This window comes from Macadamia integrifolia, chromosome 2 (assembly GCF_013358625.1).
Source record: "Macadamia integrifolia cultivar HAES 741 chromosome 2, SCU_Mint_v3, whole genome shotgun sequence".
Lineage (NCBI taxonomy): Eukaryota > Viridiplantae > Streptophyta > Magnoliopsida > Proteales > Proteaceae > Macadamia > Macadamia integrifolia.
Window position 1 is genome coordinate 4,754,824 of NC_056558.1, and position 23,250 is coordinate 4,778,073.

The window sequence follows — 23,250 nt, forward strand, 5'->3', positions numbered from 1 at the left end:
TTTTAAATATTCTGAACCAAACCAAATCGAACTGTTTAACACTGTTAAAAGGGTAGAAATCCGCGCTTATCGTGCGCCCATGAGCATAGATGCTCGGAGTATCCAATACCACCCCATCGTTTCGAAATGTTAACAGCCGTTTCTAAATACTGAACCAGACCAACCAAGATCAATGTATTACATTTACATTGCATGCAGTGACTACCGACTGAAGCGCACGAGAGAGAGAGAGAGAGAGAGAGAGAGAGAGAGAGGCAGGGAGAGGTGGTGGGGGAAGCGGAAGCATTGGCGGTGTGCAGTGACAAGAGCATGGGTATAGGGATAACAGTATGGGATATGGATACAGGGCATCTGCTCCTCCACATCCCGACTTGTGCTTCTCCCCTTCATGGCTTGCTCTGCTTGAGCAACCAGTTCCTTGTAGCCTCTCAGGTCCGCAAGCATGGTTCCTTCGGAGGTGGTGCCATCTTCATGTGGCCCTTCAGCAAGGTGCACTTTCCCATTTCCCCTCTTTCTCCATTTCTTCTCTTTGATTTATTTTAAGCGCCTCTACTCTGTTTCAACAGTTTTTTTGGGTCACATCCGTTCCTTAGTTGTTCTAGTGATTGGTTATCTTTTATTTTTTTAAAACCAGATTTGGTATAATCTATGACTTTTTCTGGTTTTTAGCCTCAATCACCTCTTCGAAGCTATCCAATGGAGACGATTGGACCACTTTCGTCTACAAAGGATGGTTTATATATTGTTGGTGGAGCTCTTTCTGGGAATGCCTATGTTTGGGAGGTAACTAAAGCATTTCCTCTCCCTTAAATTAGCTGTGTACTTCTAACCTAATTGTAAGATCAAACACCAAGAAACACGAATAATAAAGAGACAATAGATTCGTACGACACAGAGATTTAACGAGGTTCACATACCAGGGTGGTGTGCTACATCCTCGGACGAAGAAGATGATTTACTATGCAGAAGAGAGATTACACTCTAGCAGCGGCAAGAAAAACTCACCCTGAAACCTTAGCTGCGTGAAAACCCTGGAATACAATGACTTTCTCAATAAGCAACAATACATTATATATACTCCAAATTACGGGTTGACCCATCGGGTCGCGATCGATCCAATCAATCCAGTCCACCCTATGAGTCTTATTGAGGGTTGAGTTTTGTAAACCATTTGGATGGGTATTTCCATAAGAACACTGGATACTTGTACTGATAGTATGCCTCATGAAGTAGCCATGTGTTGAGACATGTTTCAATCATATGTCCTATCACTTTGTGATCTAAGCTTAATCATTTTATGTCAATTGGAAAAGATTGGGTATGTCGCTGGTATATCTAGATCTGTGTCTATTTCTCTCCTCCTTTCTTTAGAGAAGTCTCCTATGCCCCTCTCATCCCAGTCTTTTCATGTTACAGAAAAGCCGACGACAAACCTAACCTTTTCTTTATTTCTAAAATTATCTTTTTTTTTTTTTTTTTTTTTTTTTTTTTTCCGCTCTTGTATGTTTCAATTTTGGGCTTAATGGATGAATGCTGACATGAACAACATGGCTATACAAATTAGACAAATTACATTTCAAGAATGGCATTTCAATTGGACAATTACAAGCAAGATTTTGGATAGGGGGTTAAAGGGGGAGAAGAGTGAATAATGGACCTCAATTGGCTGGTCCAAAGGTGCAGACCCAAAGAATCAAGGTGGACCGTTTACTACCCAAAACAAGAGTTAGTTCGCTTTCTTAGTCAATTTGGCATGTTTGTACAAAGTGACTATTGGGAATGGATTCTAGGTTTACTATACATTGTGAAATCCGATTCTTTTCTACTTCCACGTTTTAGATTATGTTTTAGACTCGTAATCTATTTCGAGAATATGTTCTAAACACATACTAAATCGAATAATCCAAAAACACTAAAACAAAATAATAATATCTATCACATGATTCATTTTTAGTTATCCTAAAGAACCTAAAGTTGAATCACCTATCCATATACGTATGATTCACGTATGGGATTTATTTCCTTATATGTCCCAATATTTAATTTGATTGCAAATAGGGAATACTTGTTCTCTAATTGATTAGTCTACCTTAATTGGAGATAGGCATTATGTTATGTTATTAAAGGAAACTAGGTCCCCATTTGTATGGTTACGTACTAATCTTACTCATCAGAGAAGTGTATTGAAAAAATACTAAGGGGAGAAACATACCTCCAATGAAGAAGAAGAAAGTTGCTCATTCGTGCAAGGACAACATCAATGGATGCATTAAACTTCGTTAGAAACAACATGTTATCTATGATAAACGGTATATCGTTTCCCCCTCTTGTAATGAAATGATTCATAGTGTAGATCCTTATTATGATTTATGAATTATGATGTTACAAATTTCATCATCATGTACAATTTACCATAACATCTATCTTTTTTGTTTTCATAAATATATTTTATTGCATCTTTGATGACAATTGGTGGAACATGTCATTGCGCTCGGATCACCTACCTGTACATGTATGCTTCATGCACAAACTCACAACCTGTCTGTACGCGAAGCAATCACGCACAGATAGAAGATCCATGTCTCAAAGAACCCGACCCACATTTTTTCGTCCGGGATTGCCCCTAGTGTTTAGCGAAAAGCGTTTTTACTAAAACCCTAAAAGCCACGTTGTCCTGCCACAGCGTCAGTTTGCAGAGGAATCTTGTTTGGCACCAATTTCTGACTACTTCTAGTTTCGTAGAGAGAAGGAGAAGAAACAAGGGGAGAGAACTGAGAAGAGATTGAAAGAGAGAGAGAGAGAGAGAGAGAGAGAGATCTTCCCCAACTTCTCTGCTACTGCATGGCTCAGCTAGCTATTTCTTCCTCTCCCTCCAGCAATTTCGTCCTCCATGGGACCAAGAGAACTGGTAAACTTCTTATTCCGCTTTCATACTTTTATTTTTTCTTGCTTTTTTCTCCTGCATTTCATGATCTCAGTTTTAAACCCTGTGATTTTTTCCCCGCACTGTTTAACGGTTTATAATTATTTAAAGTCATGACTAACTTTGTGGTCAAGTTCGTGGATTATGTTATATTTTTATCTCCATCCGTTCTGGAAATTAGTCTTATTGAACTTACCGAGGGAACGAATTTTTGTTGGTTCCTCACTGATTCTTGCCTAACTTTTAGCTCCAAAAATTTTCAGTAGATAAATTATATGGGTGAAATGAAATGATTTGAAACCGTGCGTCTGTATTTTGTAGTACAAAGTAAAAGAAAAAGCTATTCCATTTGAAGTGTTTATTTATTTCAGGGTCCCATCAGATTCGTGATAAGTTATGCTGCTTGGGGAAGTTGTCTTCACATCAAGAAGTAATGGTTATGCCAAATCCTCTGTGCCCCTGATAGCGACACTTTTTTGGCATTTGTTGTAATGCTTTCATGACTCGATTTGCTATCTTCTTTGTGTCATTAGTTAGGGGCAAGGTCTAGTGGGCTCCATGGAAATGCATTTATTCATCAGAAGGGGAACCTTGCTCGAGCTTCTGTCAATCGAGGTATCATATTCTTACTATTGTTGTTACATACTATATTTTATTTTCAAAGTAGGTTTAATGATTGATAATATTATTTGTAAGTTGAAGAACATATGTCTGGATATAGTATGTAACATTCTTGATTGCTTGCTACAATTTTTGGCCAAATTCATTAATCTTTGGCTTCAGTCATTCAGGCAGTCTTGAGTAGTGAAAAAGAGACTGATGTCTCTTCATCCCCGAATGGTAGAGGATTGCGTGGGAAATTGAATAAAGTGGTTTTAGCCTATAGTGGCGGTCTAGATACCTCAGTTATTGTCCCATGGCTAAGGTAAATGTCCTGTACGATTTCTTGTTGTATTGGTCTTCTGATCTTTTACCTTCCCAGATGAGATTAGACTCGTTAATTAATGATTTTGCTTATGCACATGCTCTTCAATAAAATCAAAACAAAGATCAAGGAGCTTTTAATTATTCATGCATCTCATATAGTATGGAGAGGCTGTCTTCTCATGAACATTTCATTCCATGCAAGGATGGCTAATGCTTTGGTGATTTTTTGTGAGAATTTCTAGCAGATGAGTTAGCAAAATTTGGAGCCTCTAGGAGCTCTATGCATATATTGGGCTGTATCTGATAATGTAGTATTGTGATGACTTATTTTATTTTCTTTACCTTTATATCACAATTCCTTGTGTCTGACCTGGGAGCTATTGTACATCTCTTTAGACATGGTATATTGAAATATATGATATTTTATTGTGAAAAAGAAGCCTAAAAGGCAGCGTGGTCCCTGCACCCCAGACATAGAGGGGGTGGGGGAGGCGAAATGACTGCCCCACCCCTCATGAAAGGCAAAAATCCCACTGGCGCAGGGGCCACGCTGCCGTTCAGGGAACCCTCTCCCTATTTTATTTTTGTTTCACTTGATGTATGTGCTTCTAATGTCCCTGCGTAATGTTTTGCTTTCGTATTTTTTTATTGCTGTATTCCTTTGTGTCCTGCAGGGAGAATTACGGGTGTGAAGTTGTTTGCTTCACTGCAGATGTTGGTCAAGTATGTCACAAGTAGAATATCTACATCAACATTGGGTTATAGTTTTATACATATGAAGATTATTGAGGCTTAAATTTTCTTCAAAAAGTGTGTTCTCTAAATGATGGTGTATTTCTTATGAGGTTGATATATCGTAGAGCTAGTTCTTTTTGACTTGTGTGATAAATACATATTTATCTGAATGCTACTTTATAGGGTATCAAGGAAATGGAGGGTTTGGAAGCAAAGGCTAAAGCAAGTGGAGCTTGTCAGCTAGTTGTGAAGGATTTGAAGGAGGAATTTGTGAGAGATTATATATTTCCTTGCTTGCGTGCTGGCGCAATATATGAAAGGAAATATTTGCTGGGGACCTCTATGGCTCGTCCTGTTATTGCTAAGGTGAAAAAAACGTGCAACTAAGTAACCTGTTTATGTGTCCTATGTTTTTTAACCAAAATAATGATTCTCCATTCCCTACTTGGTCAAAAACTAGGAGCCTTTCCCCCAAACAGTGCTTAGTTCTAACTGCTGGTTCTTTTCATATTTAACCATGACAACAATTTGTTGATTTATTCAACTCCTTTTTTCTTTCTGCATACTTCAGGCACATTCACTCTCTCAATAGTTTCCACCATTGTTGGTCAAAGCTCCTTGCTGTGCATTAATTTTCTGCCAATGGATTCTGCTGTTTTAATGTTGTTGCTCCTCTGAATGTTATTTTACATTTTAATATGTGAAGAAATCTGTTGTTTATTACAATCTTTTTATTATCAGGCCATGGTTGATGTTGCCAAGGAAGTTGGAGCAGATGCTGTTTCACATGGATGCACAGGAAAGGGAAATGATCAGGTGAGTCTCTCAACTTGCTGTTTTGGGGAACCTATACTCTATTATAACATTGTGAAATCCAATGCGTCATTGCAGGTTCGATTTGAACTGACCTTTTTTGCTTTGAATCCTGAACTTAATGTTGTGGCTCCATGGAGAGAATGGGAAATACAAGGGCGAGAAGATGCTATTGAATATGCGAAAAAACACAATGTGCCCGTACCAGTTACTAAGAGATCTATCTACAGCAGAGACCGGAACTTATGGCACCTTAGCCATGAGGTAAATCTACCTGCCTATGTCTTTTCTGGTGGTTTTAGTACATTCCTTGGCCTTTTTTTTTATGATGCTTCTGAACCAATAACATCCTTCTTGGGGATGTACAAGGATGGATATAATAAATATGTCACTTCCAATGAATTGTTTATCAACATAAAGAAACATGGAGAAAATGCTGGCACCAATTGCATTTACCATTACAACACAGGTCAGTGACATGTTGCAGAAGTTGGATTTATCAAACAATTCATGCAGGAATGGAAGAATCCTTCCTTGTGGTTGACATAATACTGAAACACATAAAAGAATTGGGAGAAGTCCATATTTGACTGGAGGATTTCTTGGATTTTCTGTCTTTAATAAAAATTTTTAATCCATTATAACATTGACATCCAAAGAAGAAAAAAGTTCATGTTCATTAAATTTCCTGGATCAGGTAAAGATAATCTAATATTTGCTACTTGTTGATATGTGAAATTCAAGGGAGACATTCTGGAGGACCCTGCAAATGAACCAATGAAGGACATGTACATGATGACTGTTGATCCCAAAGATGCCCCTGACAAACCTGAGTGAGTTGGCACTTCTCTTTTGCATCTTGATTTATAGTTTGGAGGTGCACTTACCCATTAAAATATATATATATATATATATATATTTATTTATTTATTTATAGTTAGAAGGCACAGAGTCCTTTTCCTGTTGCACAGTTTTTATGCTCAACATGAAATTTCCAAACTCATGTGTTTGTTGGATGCTAGATATGTGGAGATTGGAATAGAATCTGGACTCCCTGTCTCACTAAATGGGAAAGAGCTCTCTCCAGCATTCCTTCTCACAGAGCTGAATGAAATTGGTGGGAGACATGGGATTGGCCGTATTGACATGGTTGAAAACCGGCTCGTTGGAATGAAAAGCCGTGGGGTTTATGAAACGCCTGGTGGGACCATCCTCTTTGCTGCTGCCCGGGAACTCGAGTCCTTGACAATTGATCGAGAGACAATGCAGGTTAAGGATTCACTTGCCTTAAAATATGCTGAGCTGGTGTATGCCGGTAGATGGTTTGATCCACTCCGGCAATCAATGGACGCATTCATGGAGAAGATTACAGAGACCACAACAGGCTCAGTGACCCTAAAACTGTATAAAGGATCAGTCACAGTGACCGGCCGGAAAAGTCCTAATAGCCTGTATAGACAAGATATATCATCCTTTGAAAGTGGCCAAATTTATGACCAGGCTGATGCAGCTGGTTTCATAAGGCTTTACGGTCTCCCAATGAGGGTTCGAGCAATGCTTGAGAAGGGTATCTGAAGACTGATCCTTATTCTTTATAGTGTAATGAATGGTGCAAGCAGTCTGGTAGGTGTTTCAATGAACCCAAACAGGGATAGTTGATTGAGTTAAATTGTTTTTGCTGTAAGGGATCCTACTTGAGAGTATTTCACTATTTTGAATATATACTCTTTCATTGTATCCCGCCTGCACTGGCTCAAATTTAGTGACATCGGAACCTGTACTCCACTGGCAAGGCATCAACCAATTGAGCAAGCAGTTGGCTTCACATTTATGATTTACTATGTCCATTTTGCCGAATGGGATTCGGTATTTCAGGTTCTCGGTGGTGGTAACTGAGGCAACGTTCTAAAATTTGGATCAGAATCAACCAATGTCAAGCTCGATTAATCCCGATTGTTTACAATTCAATCCAGCCGATTCTACTAGAGTTGCATCGATTAATCGATTTGGAATAATTTGATTCAAAATCGATGAAGATTGATCTATGTGAATTCCGAGTTTATAAACCCTAGGCTGGAATTATATGAAGGGAATCGCCCAATTTTTTACACTATTTTAAATAACCAGAGTCAGATCGGTCGAATTTGCCACGATCGCTCCTACAACCGATTCTAGGGTTTTTCAGATCCCATTCTGACAGATTCCGATCCAGAATCGTCACGGACCGATCCGACCCCAATGCTGGACTTCTAAAGGCATTTTGGGTCTGATCACACGCCAGCGTATGTGGAGCACGCCACTTTCCGCTTTTTGAGTCTCGTGGTCTTAGCCATATATGATGAGTGGTATCCACCCTAAAACTCGAAGGTGTATCTCCAAATCATGCTCTTCTCTAAAACCCTCGTTTCGCCAGTTCTGATCCATCAAAAACCCTCCCTGGCTCTGTTCGACTCTGCCACTTCCGAGTCAGTAAAAAGTCTACAAAGCCGAAACCCTTCGTCTTCTCTCTCTCTTTGCTCTTTGTTCTGTGTAGTTCGCCGTAAGAAGCCGAACTTTGGAGTTGTCCAACGCCATGGTCGGAATCTTCCGCGTAAGTAGTGCGGCGACCCATCTGGCACGGAGAATTGGACTTAGTCCGAACCTCCGATCCTTCGGAGCAGCCGCTGCAGTTGAGCTGGAAGACGATTTCGACTACTACGACGACGGCGATTACGAGCTCTCCCGCGACCGGCTTCGACTGGCAACCATGAACGATTCTGATGGTTCGATCGAGGGTAGGGGTGTGCAGTGGGTTTTCATAGGCAACCCGGGCGCCAAGAAACGAGTCTATGCCGAAAAGCTTTCCAAGCTTCTGCAAGTCCCTCACATTTCCATGGGCACCCTCGTTCGTCAAGAGCTCAACCCTCGTTCTTCTCCTTACAAACAGGTGGGTGGGTAAGCCGTGTGCGTTCAGCGCTCTCTTTTTACTTTCAAGTTTGACCCCTTCTCTATTTATGTTCTCTCTTGAATTCAATTCCTTGCATGACTTTTCTTCTCGAATTCCTTGTCTTGATTTGGAATTGAATTCCTATATCATCAATTTTCTTTGTGATTCTTTTGTATGTAAATGTAATCTTCTTTCTGTTGGATATACTCCACAAGTCTTACCAAGAATTCCTTCCGATTCTGGAAACTTCTGTGGCCTGAATTTTGCAGGTCGATATTTTGGTCATTAGAGGGAAATGGGGATTTTGGGCACTTCGAATTTCCTCCTGGGAGAACGTGAACGTATTAGGCTCAAAAAACCAAAAACCCTGGAGGGGACATAGTACTGTAGGCTTGCTTATGTTGTTAGGGCACTTTAGGTTTGTTCTTAAACTTAACTTATGTATACCCAAATTTATCTATGAAATACTTCTCCAATAAAGTAAACTTATATCTCTTCTTCTCCTGTGGGATTTAGAATACTCAGATTACCTTTAAATGACACATTTTCATTTCACTTTTAAATATTTCTTTTATGTACTTATTGAGGTGACCTAACTATATATTACATAATTACTAATATTATATTATACGTTTAATGCTATATTCATAATAATGTTCACATGTCCACTCTCAATCGAACAGGGTACGATATTTGATGTATACCTTTAATGCCAAGTATGAATGTAGCTTCACTGTGTACTAGTATAATCTGATGGTTTAATTGGTGAACGTGTTCCATATGATTGAGGGTATTCATGTGGATGCTAAAATGAGATAAATGTTTTTCTGAGATAAGATATCGATAATATATCATTAATAAATTATGTCTTAATATAGTTAGTTACCTCAATACATTCATATGAGGTTGATTTAAGAGTAATTTGGGTAGAGTTGGAAGTTTGCTTTGTTTGGCGAATTGAAGAAGTATTATTCTAAAGAGGTGTTTCATGGAAATATGCCAGTGGCACGCATGGTTTCCCTAGTGGTGAAAAGGATCAAAATGCGGTCGCATTACTTAACCTATATTTAGATCAAAGAGGATTCTGGTGTAATTATTGGTTAAGTTTTGGGGATTGCCAAATCCCCTTTATTTTTTTGACAGTGACACTCATGATTTCCCTAGTGTTGAAAGACCAAAATGCCCTGTCATAACCAGTGGAGGGCAGTTTGGTCAAAGTTCCCTTCAGACTTCTGGAGTAATGCTTATTGCGGTCAGTCTGCACTTCCTACAGTAGTTACCATCTTCAGACTTCAGGTTTGGATTGTTCCTCAATGTCATTATGGTAATTCTATCTTTACCTATTTTTGCTTGTTTTTGCTTACCTTCAAACTTCAGGGTTGGATTGCAAATGCGGTGAATGAAGGGAAGCTTGTTCCTGAAGATATAATCTTTGGTCTTCTGTCAAAGAGACTCCAAGAAGGCTATTACAGAGGTGAAACTGGGTTCATCTTGGATGGCATTCCTCGAACTCGAATCCAAGCTGTAAGTCTTTAATTCTTAAGTTTTTGCTCCTATATTCAGAGTTTTATGATTCAGTTTCATTTCAGTATTGTGGTTGAAATTCAATACGATGAGATTGTTCATTGAGGAACTGGTCCAGATTGTTTCATTTCAGTATTGTGGTTGAAATTCAATACGATGAGATTGTTCATTGAGGAACTGGTCCAGATTGTTTCATTTCAGTATTGTGGTTGTGTTTGTTTTCCATGAAACAAGTTGGGAAAATTTTGTGCTTGCAATTGATCATCCTCCTTTTGTTTTTTGAATTTAAATTGCAGGAGATCCTGGACCAAATTGCTGACATCGATCTAGTCGTCAATTTCAGATGCACCGAGGACTGCTTGGTGAAAAAACACCTCGAGAACAGAATATGTTCTCAATGTTATGAAAGTACTCCTGTAAGAAATTCAGGGACAAGTCTAGTTAAAACTTCCCTTGCTAGTTCTGAAGATGCCCAGAAAGAAAAAGTCCGAATCTATGAAGAGCAGGTATTCTCCTCACTTACTCTATGATAGCAATCTGTAGCTCTTGTTTGTTAGCCGTTTTATCATGTAGAGATGATTATAATTTTCAGCTCACATTGTTTTTTGGCATTCTGCTTTCCCTTGGGTGGGGTCTAAAACAGGGGAAAATAATTACTAAACATACAAAAATGCCTTTGTTTCTTATTCTTTTGCTAATGACTCTATAGCTTTGCAAGCCGTCCCCGGGGTATGTCATGGAATTTCCATGAACTGATAACGTTACCTCCACTTTTGCAAAGTGAGGAAATCTAGTTTGTGTTACAATCCTTATAATCATTGCTAGTCTCACAACATGTCCCGTACTGCAAAAGTTCCACGGTTGTTTCTGCTGTTTTATGTTCCATTTGGTCAAATTTCAATTTTCTCAGTGCACCCACTCACTGTCGGAAGTGATGGCGGATTCTCACATGAAACAGATAAGCATTAGATCAGAAGACCAGAGCTGTGTCTAGATGATGAAGAATCCCCATGCACGTCTCCTGAATAATCCTCTTCTAGTCCTATGTCAAACAAATGTTACTAACTGCTGACTGATTGAATATGTCTCCTCCCTGCTGCAGAACAAGCCTTTGGAAGATTACTATAGGAAACAGAAGAAGCTTCTTGACTTTCAAGTGGCTGGTGGTCCTGGAGAAACCTGGCAGGGGCTCTTGTCCGTGTTACATCTGAAACACATTAATGCAATCCATTCATCAGAGAAATTGACAGTATAATGTTGGTTTTCGAGCACTCCCATTCGCGCATTCATTGTGGGTTTCACTATCCACACTACCATTGAATGATGGATACATGAGATGCAGCATTTGTAAGTTCACTGGAGTTTTCTGTAAATATCCCGTCTAGTTTTGAAGGTTTCTGGGTGGATAAGAGTTTTTCTTTTGTTTTAGGCTATGTTTGATTGTCAAAGAAAAAAAAATGAGGAGAGAGATAGACTCAGATGAATTATCATCATAATGATTCAATGATTGCTTTGGGTTTCTCTCTCTCCTCAAATTTAGACTTTTTTATTTTTTTCTTTCTTTTTTATCCGTTTCTTGACAACCAAACATAGCCTTAGTGTAACGTGAGTTTGTAATATTTTGGTGATGAGAAGAAACAAAGAGAACATTAGCTCATGTGAGCTCTACTAGGGAAACTGAAGGTTGCTTTCTTTTTTTTTTCGTTGAGATGATTGAAATCTCAACATACTTTTTTGTTCAATAATTTACGCTGCTGTCTTTTCCCATTGGCTTCATCACTCGTCATTAACAATCAACTTATTGGGCTGGGATCACACGACTGAAACACCGAAGAAGAGATTGAATAGGGAGAACATATTTTATGTTCCGTCACTTGTTTTGGCCAAATGACTAATTTAATTTACACCTGATTTGAGTTGTGATAGTTAATAACTGAAAGGTAATAAAATTAGGTGACAGTAACCTAAATACATAGCCTCAAAGCAAGAAAACCGGGTATCTGTGGGCACTCATTTCCTCCAACTTCAGGGCTGAATCGCAGCCCTTGGAAATGAATCTCATAAAGCTAGTTAGAGGGAAAAAAAAAAAAGGATTGGTTTCTGTGAGCCTTGAAAGGAATTTTCAAGTGAGTTTTTGACATCTCACATATGATCGTTGAGGAATTTTGCAAACAGGTAGAGCCCACGTTCTTTGTTCACATGTAAGGTTTAGTAAAACAGTAATTTTGTAAGCAATAAAATTAAACTTTAAGAAATCCAAGACTATTGGCGTGGGTGAAATTTAATCTCGCGTCCTCGGTGAATGGATGCTATTATTGAACTCTTGGAACAAGAGTCTCATCATTAACCCATGCCCCTTATTGATAAATATTCGAAACATTTAGAGTCATTAAATCTGAAAATCAAATCTTGTGATTGAAAAGATTCTCCAATCAGCATGGGTGAAGGAAAACTTGATCCATGGAATGCTGGAAATATACATATACATACAGGTTCCATCTGTTTCGATGTAAAACAAAAATAATTACCACGAAATCCAATTTTCATGGGAAAAACTTTACAAGACAAACACATATTTTGGATCGACAAAATTTACATGCAACTTTTTCATAAAATCTTCTCATAATATTTTCCACATCTTAAGAGCATCCTTTTTTTTTCCTTGGATGGATCATATATAGCTTATGTATTTGTAGGATCCATCCATATATGGTTCTCACAAACTTATGATAGGGGCTGCCGTGCTGCATAGATCAAATTTGGTTATAATGGCATGTACTATAATTTTTACATCAACATGTAAACAAAATTTCCTAGTGAAGTTTTACATGCAATTTACAGACTTGTTGAAAAGAATAATATATGGAATAAGGGGTTGGGATGCATACAAACAACTAATCACTATCCCTCCAAACCTCCCGGAGGAGTTGGTACCTGACAACATTATTATGAACACCATTCTTCTGTGGTTTCCAGCTGGGCACAGTAGAAGTAGGAGAACCACGAAAGCTGTCGAGGATTGAAGCCAGAGGAGAATCAAGTTCATCAAACTCATCATCACTAGTGTAAGATTTCCGGAGCACTGAGGACCCACTCCTTTGCAACTGAGAATGGCTTCCAAGCCCACCCATAAAACTAGCAAATGAAGCTGCGGATGGTGGCAAATACACTATTGGAGCTGCAGTGCATGGGAAGTTTTGGACAGACTGTCCCTCAGCCTCAAGAACATCCTGAAAAGGACACTAAATAATCAAGAAAACTGGACCCTAGTAAAAATTGTTCCTGGATGCTTGGGGGGCGGGGGTGTAATGGCTCTGGAAAAGGTTTATGCTCTAATTTCACAAAACATACAATCCCTGATTACTTAAACACCAACACATTATAAATTTCTGGGACTGATTTTATTGTTGCAAACCCATTTGATCTCATTAAACACAACTGGGAAGCACATACATATGCTGATGGGTTCCTGCATGCTTGCCCCTATTTTCTAATTTTCATTCCTGTTCCAACAGGTTTGAAAATGTACGCAGGCAGAAGTTACTCATATTTATGTGATAGCTATTATCACCGAGAAGGTCCATGTGACAGGAACCACACCCGTCTCACATGTCAAATTTCAAACTACACAAACAGGCTTACTCTCTTAAAAGTGACTGAAGTAACAGGACATAGCAAGAATGACACTAGATCCTATTATTATGAAATGGCATTCTTTTGTTTATTATGGAACTTTTAAACTCACTTGTACCCACCTCCAGTGCTTTCAGGATGAAATTAGACCGGTCAAATGGCTATGGAGCAATCTGACTGAATGGAGCATGACGTCATGACAAACAATTTTTTAATCTTAATCTTTGTGATGCTTAATTTCTCCGAATATGGTATTTAAACTCTTTCCTAATGTTAACAAGTAGGGGGAACAAAACAGTGTGTAGTAGAAATATTACTTTCTTACTGACCTCAGAATCTAGGGCCTGAAACAAAGCTTCTGGAATTGGGTCCGGACAGAACTCATCTGGGGCGAAATTGTTAAGAACCCTCCTGATCAATGGTGCATCAAATGTAGGACATACCTGCCAAAGTATATGTTTCATGGAGTGAATAAATAGTATGGAAGTAATGACAAGTGAGAGACCTGCATTAACCAAATAATAGGCACTAAGTTTAGCAGATGAACCTCTTTTCTGATGGCACGATTTAAAAGCATGTCCTTTGGGAGCATCATGAGATCACTCAACGCATGAAGTAGATTGAAAGACTTGAAGGATGTCTCACATTCCTGTCTACCATCATCATCAAGGTCATTCTCTCCTTCAGGCAAGTCATCATCATCTATACCAAATAGGTCGGTTAGCCATCTGGACCAGCTCCCAACCTGGTATCCAAACAATGACAATTTTAGACTGTAGAATCAAGAGCTAACACCAGAGCAATCACAATTTCACACCTTTCAGTACAAAGATATTTCACATTCGCCTTACGATCATCATTTTATGATTTGATAAGAGTAATTGTGAAGGAAATGCTAGAGCAAGGCACTTTGAAGGAAACATGATGCTGATTCAATGGGAGTGGGACCTAATTTTGACAGCCTCATGTCTAAATCTCATAAAAATGATCGGGACTACCTCATTTATCACATTTCCTGGGTAAGCCAAAAGAGTAGGGAAAAATATTACATACAAAGAGAACAAAACAAGAGAATTACATCAGATGGCTCACCTTTCACACAAAGGGACATGAATGTGTGACACAGATGACTGCAAATAATGGAACAATGTGTGTGTGCCAGGAGTTTTTTGTGATTTAATATTTAATCTTTGTGAATTGCATCCCTTGCATAATGATCAAAGCTTTCCATATATAAATTCGCATTCTGTTTAAACAACTCAATGGTCCAACAGGCTCAAGTTTAATTCAAAGATAATGGAAAGGCATATTACATTATTTCTGATCAGGGGGGAGCGGGATCAAAGGTGCATCTTGTGATTACAAGAATAGTGATGCATGGAGACAATCATTAACAGCAAGACATCCTGAAGCAAACTATCATGTCACGAGAAATAAGTACCACTCACAGCATTTTTCAGTTGTGCGCCAGCACCAAAGCTTGCTTTCCCAGCCGGAATAGGAAGAACCTTTGAATCACTAATGGGGTCGGACACAGGATCTGTTGGAATCTCATCACCTGATTCACGAAGAATAGCATTGAACATAGCCACATCCAATCTAGCCACACATTGTTCCATTACCTGGAAACATAAGAAAATTATTCCAATTTGGTACTATAGAAGGTTTAAAAAAATAAATAAAATAAAATAAAAAACCAAAGAAGTCTTCCATAAGACAGAATTATGTGAAAGTATTTGCGCAGAAACAACCAGAAGCAACAAGATGCAAATGCACCAATGGGTACTTTTCCACAGTGTGTTTCCCTCCATGGGAATACTAACATAGCTCACTGGACCTCAGCCTGTTGCATGATAATAATCCCCAGATGAACTATGTTACCCTGATATTTCAAAGCTGAATACATGGAATACATGTTCCACAAAAATTTGTATCACTTCTAAAAGTCATGCCCTCAATATACGTGGGTATCATTCCTTCAGATGATTAAAAGGTTCATGGAATACATTCACATGATGGTTTGCCTAAGTCCATGGATTGGCAGAGTACAATTTGCATTGGTTGTGTATGATGGAGCAATAGTAGTCTTAAGTATTGCAACAGAGTAAGCAACCCACCATCCTTGGCATAAATTACTGGGAAAGGATATTTTACTTTGAGCTCTCTTTATTTCTGATGCAGGGAGCTGTCACTAAAAATTTAAATCAAGTGAATATCATCTGCTTGGTTAGCTTTCTGATCATATGATCTACTTGAGAATATTTCTCCTACATGTTCAATTAAGACATTGACCCACTAAACACGGTGGGACCTACGATTTTGACCATGTGCTGTGTATAACACAGAGAGAATGGAATATATAGACATTTACCAATCTAGCAGGCAGAGGCAAGCAGCCACACTCATGCCCTCCAGCTCGAACAGGACATAATCTTTCGCAGGCATCCTTGAAAGCCTTCTTCCAAAGTTCTACTGATAAGTTCCCTTGCTCTTGATTAATTAAACTAAGTTTCTGCCAATAGCTTTTCCTTGAGCTGGCACCAAGATTTTTATCACTTGCTTTCCCAATGGTGGACTGCATATGTGGAGTCAGAGTCTAGACAGAGAAAAGGGAATCAGGTCAGATGGCTACCAGCAATAAGGCCATTTACTGAGAAGATCTATTACAAATGTCTAGAGATTTTTTTTTTTGGGGGGGTGGGGAGACATGAATACTAATATTGTACCTGCCACCACACAGATTCGATGATTCGAGAGAAGATCCAAGCTTCATATTTTTCCAACACAGACATAAATGTGTGTGGGTTTTCCCAGTCATCAAAACTTCCAGACAAACTAAACTTCTTTTCCCTCTTGTTAGGAGAGGATTCCTTCCACTTAAATGGAGATGATTTTCGATTATTTCCCTTTCTACCTCCATTATTTTCAAGACGTGGACCAGCAGAAAGTGGAAGCTGTGATTCCTCAATGGTTTGGTTGACGACTGCTCTCAGTACAATGGAATTCGAAAGCCAGAAAGTTAACCTGTATTCAGAAAAAAAAAAAAAAAAATCTAGTCATCCAGAACAATCAGGGCAAACATGCTGAATTTATTTTGAGAAAATCAGTTCATGAATATCCTCTGAATGTCCCGTACATCAGATTTTTTTTTTCCTGTAATTTTCTTTGCCATCCAAAGAATATTTTGATTGGATGATCCAAAGAATTCAATGAGAACGGTTCCTTCCCCCCCCCCCCCCCTCCTTAGAAGATCTCCTGGGCAAGCTCCATTTATCTGTGGCTTCAAACCCATCATAACATGTTTTGCATTGTGCCAACCATCATTAGGACAAATAGTTTTGTGAAAAGTTTAGCATAGTGTTAACAGTCATTAGGACAATAGCAAACCTGTTCATAGTGTATACATACCTGGGGACATCATTTCCACATGCTTTTACTACCAAAACTAATCCTGAAACAGCACTTCTAGCTGCACTAGCACCCCTTGCAGGGGAACATTTTCTAAGAGCATGAAGATACATTCTAGAAATGCGTCGAGCTGGTGCATGTACTTTACTCGCAGAACTCCCATGCTCAGCCACAACAGTATATAGCCCAATCTCTATTGCAGCAGCTTCTCTCAACTCTACCTCAAGCCTCTCTATCTTATCCTCCAATTGCTGGACTTTGCCATCAGCAAAGCTGTTTCTTGTATCTCTAGAAGCAAGCTTAGCATCTTCTGTTCCAAACCTTCTAGAACCAGTATCCACATCTTTCAAAGCACCAGCCTCCTTTACTTTACTTGTTAACTTATTATCAGTTAACAATCCATTGCTCCTGGGCAAGTCTAATGATGATCGGGTAGACTTCACATGCTTTAGCTTATCATCAGATAGAGCATTGCCCCTCACTCCAAGAGCTCTCCTGCTAAATGGACGCATATCACCCACACATACAACTTTCTTTGTGGTAGGATCTGGTGAAAATGACTTGGATGATTCATCTTCTGTCATAACATATTTTTCCGTTTTTATCTGTTCTTCCTGTCCATTTTCTCCCTGTTCCTCCCAATCTCCATCCTCCACATGACTGGCCAATAGACCAGTAGTAGCATCAATCTTCTCTGTCTCATTTTCGCTCTGTACCTTAGAATGTCCATTATCATTTCCTTGGGCATGAGAGTTAGCAGAGTTAACAAGGCCTGCTTTCTCATTAAGATCTGAATCCGAGGATGAAACTTTGGCTGAAAGATCCTTGATATTAATGTCCTTCGTTTGTTCATCTTCTTCAGATCTACAATTGATCTTACCAGATTTTCCATGAATTCTTGCACCATTGCTAGGTCTAAGCTCTTCCTGTGTGTCTTCATAAGCAATACATGAAGAACATGATTGAACATTATGGGTAACAGAATTATTGGGGACCAATGTTAAGCTATCTCTAGGAAAGATGGAAGAGGAAGCATGCTCCTTTTCTCGGCTTCCTGCATCAGAGGACAGATCAATTGATGACGAACAAGAACTCCCATTCAGATTCTTGTGTGCAGCAGTCAACGGCTTCTCCTCTGATTTTTCAGGTACCTGCAAAATGATTAATTGAGCTACATCATTATGAAATCCTGTGCCAATCATTACAGCCTCTAACACATTCTGCCAACATGGTTCTAGATCATAAGAAATTTAATGAATCTCTCCATAAACCTGCACTGGAGCATGCATGTGTAGGCACACAGAAACATACAAGAAGAGAAGGTGAATACAAGTAACATGTGCATTAAATTTTCATTGCTGGGGGGGGATGGGGGCATGGTATGCTTTGGATACCAGCAATGTGTGGTTTCCAAGCAAGATTAATGCAGGCGGTAGTAGAACTACTCAACATTCAATAAGCCTGGAGTCATCTAATAAGGACTGAAACTGCAAACAGGAGCATGAACAAATAAGAAACTTATGCAGATCCCGCCAACAGCTTTCGTATATACACATAATTTAAGAATCAGTACCATCAGATAAAAGAAAAATCTCAAAAGTAAGAATACCTCCAAATTTTGAGGTGGAGAACCTCCTGCAGCCTCAACAGCAGCAGATGAAGGAACACTAAAGGATGAATGAGATGAAACATCATCATCAGTAAAAGATGCAATCTCAACTTCCTCAGAATATTCTTCACTCATCAAAGAAGAAATTGATCCCTTCCCATCATTATCCAGTGATGATTCTTTTGACAGGATTTCCCTCAGTAATGAGCTGGAATTATCCTTTTCAAATGGCTGGATTCTAACAAACAAAACTGGCTGTGCAGTGTTTCGGAAGCTTCTCTTGCAATTCATTGGAGCACCAATGTTTACAGTTTCATTGACAATCCCGTACTCTGCCAGGTCTATTATGACAGTTCCCAACAGCTTACCTCTTGCTGCCTTATCCCTTCGTGGTTCATACAAGCTGAACTCCATGCATTTCTTCTGGAATGTCTCAGCATCTCCACCTTTTGTGGGGGCTTCCGTGGATAGAGTAGATATAAGCCTAAAAGACTCATTGAATTCAATTTTCCCATCCCCAGCACCAGACCCAAGGGAAGGGACTACAGGGCCTGTTGATCCAGAATTCTGCTCGCCAATTTCCCAATAAAGAAGTACAGATGAAAGGGATCTAAGAGACTGTGATGGTGGCCATGGTTTAATTTCTTGGACATGGACAAGGTAGTCGACCTGAACTGAAGCACCTTTTTTGTTTTTTGTTCTCAACCCCAGGACCATGTTGGGAGAAGTACTGGTAATGCTCCAAGCAGGAATGCAGCGCCAATGCGTCTAGATATTTTCAATCATGATTCACGATGCCTCTAAGGTGCAGAAGACAAAATCCAAAAGAGTATAATGTAAAAATGGAGAAATCTAAATGAGAAATAAAGGGGGAAAAATGATAATTATAACTGAAAGGCATAGGCAGGAACTGGAAATTCTAGCCAAAACGTAGAAAGAAATTTCCTTTCCATGAGAAGTCCTGAAATGGGCAATTTCAGCAGTAAAAGGCTTAATGCATGCATTTATTGCCAAACTAAGAACATTACAGCCCGTCAGTAGCTAAGAGCTAAAAAACCTAGAGCCAACCACTCAATTATTATTATTATTTTTTTCTTTCTAAAATTGAACCCTTTTTGGGAGGTGGGAAGGAGGATGCGAATTTGAAAGAAAATTTAGACTAGGAGATACATGTTCCAAACCCATTCCGCAGATTTATGAACTCTAAAAGATCAAAACAGGAAATCAATTATCCTATAGAAGAGAAGAACAAAGGAACATGAAAGGCAGAGCGGCATTCGGCTCATTTAAGAGCAAAAACCAATGCTTAAATTAAATTAACAGTACAAGATCGTCTTCTAACCTCTAAGAAAGCGGAAGTGCATTAGATTCTACATAAAATCCAACCCTCCGGTAGATAAATATTTCGAGATCAAAACAAAATCATCAAAAGAGCAACCAATCTGCATTTTAAAACAAATCCACAAAAAATTTATATGGAGAAGACATAGAGAAGTGACTTACAGAGGATAAGGTGGCAAGAGAAACGGTAGGAGAAATGCAATAAGAGTAGCTGGGTTTTGGATACTCTGCAAAACCATGGCTGAGATATCTAAGGCTGTGAATAAAGTCGGACAAGAGAACGACTGAAACTTGAGAAAGTAAAAAAGAAGGAACATCGGAAAAGAACGAAGCAGACAAAGGACATCCCCTTTTTAATTTGGTTAAAGAATTAATTTTGTTAGAGAATAATGACACAGAAGCTAGAGAGAGAGAGAGAGAGAGAGAGAGAGAGAGAAGTGTTGAAAATGAACAAGTGAAGAAAGGGGTTATAAATAGTTGGTACTTTCAGTCAATAGCGACGGCTTAAGTGTCTAGAGAGAGAGAGAGAGAGAGAAGAGAGAGATTGACACTTGATAGTTGATAATTAACAAGTAAAGAAAGTGTTTTAAGCCATTAAGTAGGTGTTAAGTATTTTCAGTTATAATGACAGCTATACTACCAAAGAGAAAAAACTGGAACTGGAGCGTTTAGTCTGAATCAAAGGTTAAAAAAAAAAAAAAAAAGTCTGGATTATTGGATGTGTCAACCAACATGTTTCTTTCTAAATCGAATATCAGTCTAACATCAATACATATTATTTGTAAAAAAAAGAAAATTATTTACAATTTCGTGTCTTATGTTTCAACTTTCACCATTATATTTGTTATGTGATGAGTTGGATGGGATTAAAATTTTGTGACCAGTTGATTCCTGGATTTTAAATTGTATCGGACCAAATCTAGATCCAGATCAAACAGATTTTTTTTTGAAAATAAAATCACCTAATTTATATTGGTTCAATATCGATAGTTGATATTGATAAGCTAATGAGATACAATGTTTTAGATCCTTAATAGGGTGTGCAGCCATACATTGGAATGCATAGTTTGGTATTTGATCAAAGGAGTAGGATTTCTGTTAGCCATCGGAATACTCAATGAAAAAAGAGGTAATTTACAGCGCCACTCCCTAGAGAATGCCATTATTAGAGAGGCATCCCCTCTATAATACCAAATTATACTCAGTTCCCCTACCGTTAGTTGCTGTACAGAATATATTTTATATGCTGATGTCAACTAGTACATATTTTTTTAAATACCAAAATACCCTTGCAAAAGGTGAGTTACCTAATATACCCTCTAATATCTCTCTCTCTTCTTTCTCGAAAAACCAGTAACTTGGCGTTCTCAATCCCGTCCACGCGATGCAAACCTTGAGCAGACGTGTAGTGGTGGTTGGTGCTCAATTTCTCTTCTTCTTCCTCACCACTTACTCCTTCCTTAAGGTCTCCTGCGTGGACGACAGCGACGAAGCCGAAGACGAAGATGGAGAGGGGTGGTGGGTCTTGGAGGTTAGCTCCAAAGCTCGAGTGAAGTTCTGCAGAGAAATGAATTTGAGGCAATTCAACAGCCAGTGTCGCTTTGATTTCGTCTGACAGGGTGTCTGGGCTATGAAGTTCTTCACTACGAAGATTATAAGAACTTCGTCTCCAAATATCAGAATTTCTTGTTTGAGAACACTTTTGGTCTTTAGGGGAGCGATGAGCACAAGGTTAATGTTATTGGGAAGGAGTTCATTGGTTGGATGAAGCTCAAAGCTGCCTACGATTCACTGTGGGAGGATGCCAAAGATAGTTTCGCTAAAAGCCCAATCTCGGTGACACCGATGTGTCCTGGCCAAGATCTACTGGAGGAATTTGAGGAGGTGGCGGACGAGGGTGGGATTAAGAGCTTGGATTTGGGTGCACTGGATAATAGTTTCCTCGCTAGTAATTCTAGCATAATGATATGTTCTTCCATTTGATTTTTCTCTGGTCTCTGTTCATTTCATTATTCGATCATCAGCGATCCATTCCTCTCTCTTCTTCCCACCTGAACCCTCTCCTCAAGAACCACTGTTCTTAGATCTATACATGTTTTCCTTCGATTTTAAAACAGCTTTAATCGACGATTTCATGTCAGTTGTTCATCTACATTTTCATAATTCATCTTATCTCTTTTGAATCTGCTTTAAAGTCAATTATGGAGTTCTGATTTTCAATTAAAAAAAAGTTCTTTATGTAGTCTTTTTTAATTGAAGTGATTCTTTCATATTTGAGTGTTTTTTGAAGATGATGAGGATTTTTTTTTTCTGAGAAGTGGATCAAGCATAATGGAGTCGAAACGAATCCAATCCTTTTTAGAGTTTCGGGACGAATATCTTCTTGGGGTTTGTTTGCTGAATCGAGGAAGAAGACGATGAAGGTAGAAAAGGTTTTGGTGGGTCTTCGTCGCCATCCACGCGGGAGATCGTCCTTGTCATCCATCGTTGCCAACAGTGAATGAGGAAGAAAAGTGGGAATTAAGCAAATGTCCAATTGGATGTGTTTTAGCCAAAAGGGTACATCAATCATTTCAACTCTTCATTTAATAGTAACTAATGGCAAGGGGTCTAAGTATAATTTGATGTTATACAGGGGGTGTCTCTCTAATAGTGACATTCTTTAAGGGGTGGCGCTGTAAATTACCCTAAAAAAATGATACAAAAATCATTCTAAAGAAGCATGAGGTTCTTGACAATTTAGAGAGTTTTTTTTTTTTCTTTTTTCTTTTTTTTATTAAGAAACCAAACTAACGTAACTTAAATAAAAAGTTAACTACACCCTCCACAACAATCACCTTTCATTGTCAATCTTAGGTTTTAATGCGACAGATATAGCATAACTTTGTTTCTATTGCCAGTTTAGAGATCATTTTTCCCTCAATTAAATTAGGTATGAAATTTGATGTGATGAATTTAAATCATATCTTATTTGTTCAATCATGAAATTGCCATATCATCTTTCCACGTGGCATGACTCAGGGCAGAGTCGAGTGGGAGACATATAAATGATAGAATTAGATGGATTGTAAATAGCTAGGTATGACCTAGCTGGATCTTAAATGAACATTAAGATCCAATTCTCCCAAAAATTGAATCCAACCAATAGTTAGTTGACCGTTAAATTCACCTTCACCAATCCGAACAGGTCCAAGATTTCCCATCAAAACAAGAAGCTTAGATTTGCAGCAAAAGATATATGATAAGGGAAAGGTTCTCTAGGCTAACCACAGAAGGTACACTAACATTATTTCTCTCTTAGATGAAATCAGGATTGGTCGAATCAGCTGATTTTGATTTTTGGGATCGATTATGACCTATTTTGTTCTGATCTGATCTGATCTTGATTAAAATCATTCCGTCGCCTTTCAT

The 23,250-nt window shown here is 38.7% G+C and overlaps 4 protein-coding genes across 5 annotated transcripts; 3 read left to right on the forward strand and 1 right to left on the reverse strand.

The window, feature by feature from the left end:
* Positions 1 to 225: 225 nt before the first annotated feature.
* On the forward strand, positions 226 to 832 carry LOC122059209 (protein ROOT INITIATION DEFECTIVE 3-like). Its single transcript, XM_042621899.1, has 2 exons — positions 226 to 489; positions 670 to 832. The coding sequence occupies exons 1-2, from the start codon at positions 310 to 312 to the stop codon at positions 808 to 810; spliced, it is 321 nt and encodes a 106-aa protein (XP_042477833.1). The 5' UTR covers positions 226 to 309; the 3' UTR covers positions 811 to 832.
* A 1,848-nt stretch (positions 833 to 2,680) lies between these two features.
* Positions 2,681 to 7,135, forward strand: LOC122063028 (argininosuccinate synthase, chloroplastic-like). Of its 2 annotated transcripts, none has more exons than XM_042626687.1 (10): positions 2,681 to 2,908; positions 3,295 to 3,359; positions 3,457 to 3,538; positions 3,707 to 3,848; positions 4,525 to 4,573; positions 4,769 to 4,951; positions 5,327 to 5,401; positions 5,477 to 5,662; positions 6,143 to 6,231; positions 6,421 to 7,135. In XM_042626687.1, the coding sequence occupies exons 1-10, from the start codon at positions 2,842 to 2,844 to the stop codon at positions 6,971 to 6,973; spliced, it is 1,491 nt and encodes a 496-aa protein (XP_042482621.1). In that variant the 5' UTR covers positions 2,681 to 2,841; the 3' UTR covers positions 6,974 to 7,135. The 2 variants fall into 2 exon arrangements, with proteins under 2 accessions (XP_042482621.1, XP_042482625.1); XM_042626691.1 differs by having other exon boundaries at positions 2,682 to 2,908; positions 3,295 to 3,353.
* A 142-nt stretch (positions 7,136 to 7,277) lies between these two features.
* Positions 7,278 to 11,525, forward strand: LOC122063043 (probable adenylate kinase 7, mitochondrial). Its single transcript, XM_042626702.1, has 4 exons — positions 7,278 to 8,324; positions 9,702 to 9,848; positions 10,145 to 10,354; positions 10,951 to 11,525. Exons 1-4 carry the CDS (start codon positions 7,971 to 7,973, stop codon positions 11,101 to 11,103), a joined length of 864 nt encoding a protein of 287 aa, XP_042482636.1. The 5' UTR covers positions 7,278 to 7,970; the 3' UTR covers positions 11,104 to 11,525.
* A 1,065-nt stretch (positions 11,526 to 12,590) lies between these two features.
* Positions 12,591 to 20,254, reverse strand: LOC122071827. The gene is made up of 9 exons (XM_042636250.1): positions 20,002 to 20,254; positions 18,499 to 19,298; positions 16,890 to 18,040; positions 16,208 to 16,505; positions 15,853 to 16,077; positions 14,930 to 15,103; positions 14,029 to 14,226; positions 13,811 to 13,924; positions 12,591 to 13,078 (listed from the first exon to the last, which is right to left on the reverse strand). The coding sequence occupies exons 2-9, from the start codon at positions 19,213 to 19,215 to the stop codon at positions 12,743 to 12,745; spliced, it is 3,213 nt and encodes a 1,070-aa protein (XP_042492184.1). The 5' UTR covers positions 19,216 to 19,298; positions 20,002 to 20,254; the 3' UTR covers positions 12,591 to 12,742.
* Positions 20,255 to 23,250: the final 2,996 nt, after the last annotated feature.

Bases quoted from the DNA above. Each gene is read 5' to 3' on its own strand.
- LOC122059209 (XM_042621899.1), top strand. From the start codon at position 310: ATGGGTATAGGGATAACAGTATGGGATATGGATACAGGGCATCTGCTC. The intron at 490-669 runs GTGCACTTTCCC...TCTGGTTTTTAG, and splicing joins TCATGTGGCCCTTCAGCAAG to CCTCAATCACCTCTTCGAAG.
- LOC122063028 (XM_042626687.1), top strand. From the start codon at position 2,842: ATGGCTCAGCTAGCTATTTCTTCCTCTCCCTCCAGCAATTTCGTCCTC. The intron at 3,360-3,456 runs GTTATGCCAAAT...TTGTGTCATTAG, and splicing joins CTTCACATCAAGAAGTAATG to TTAGGGGCAAGGTCTAGTGG. The intron at 3,849-4,524 runs GTAAATGTCCTG...TGTGTCCTGCAG, and splicing joins GTTATTGTCCCATGGCTAAG to GGAGAATTACGGGTGTGAAG.
- LOC122063043 (XM_042626702.1), top strand. From the start codon at position 7,971: ATGGTCGGAATCTTCCGCGTAAGTAGTGCGGCGACCCATCTGGCACGG. The intron at 8,325-9,701 runs GTGGGTGGGTAA...TTCAAACTTCAG, and splicing joins GTTCTTCTCCTTACAAACAG to GGTTGGATTGCAAATGCGGT. The intron at 10,355-10,950 runs GTATTCTCCTCA...TCCCTGCTGCAG, and splicing joins TCCGAATCTATGAAGAGCAG to AACAAGCCTTTGGAAGATTA.
- LOC122071827 (XM_042636250.1), bottom strand. From the start codon at position 19,215: ATGGTCCTGGGGTTGAGAACAAAAAACAAAAAAGGTGCTTCAGTTCAG. The intron at 18,041-18,498 runs GTATTCTTACTT...ATCATTTTGCAG, and splicing joins CTCCACCTCAAAATTTGGAG to GTACCTGAAAAATCAGAGGA. The intron at 14,227-14,929 runs GTGAGTGGTACT...TTTGGATACCAG, and splicing joins GCGCACAACTGAAAAATGCT to GTTGGGAGCTGGTCCAGATG.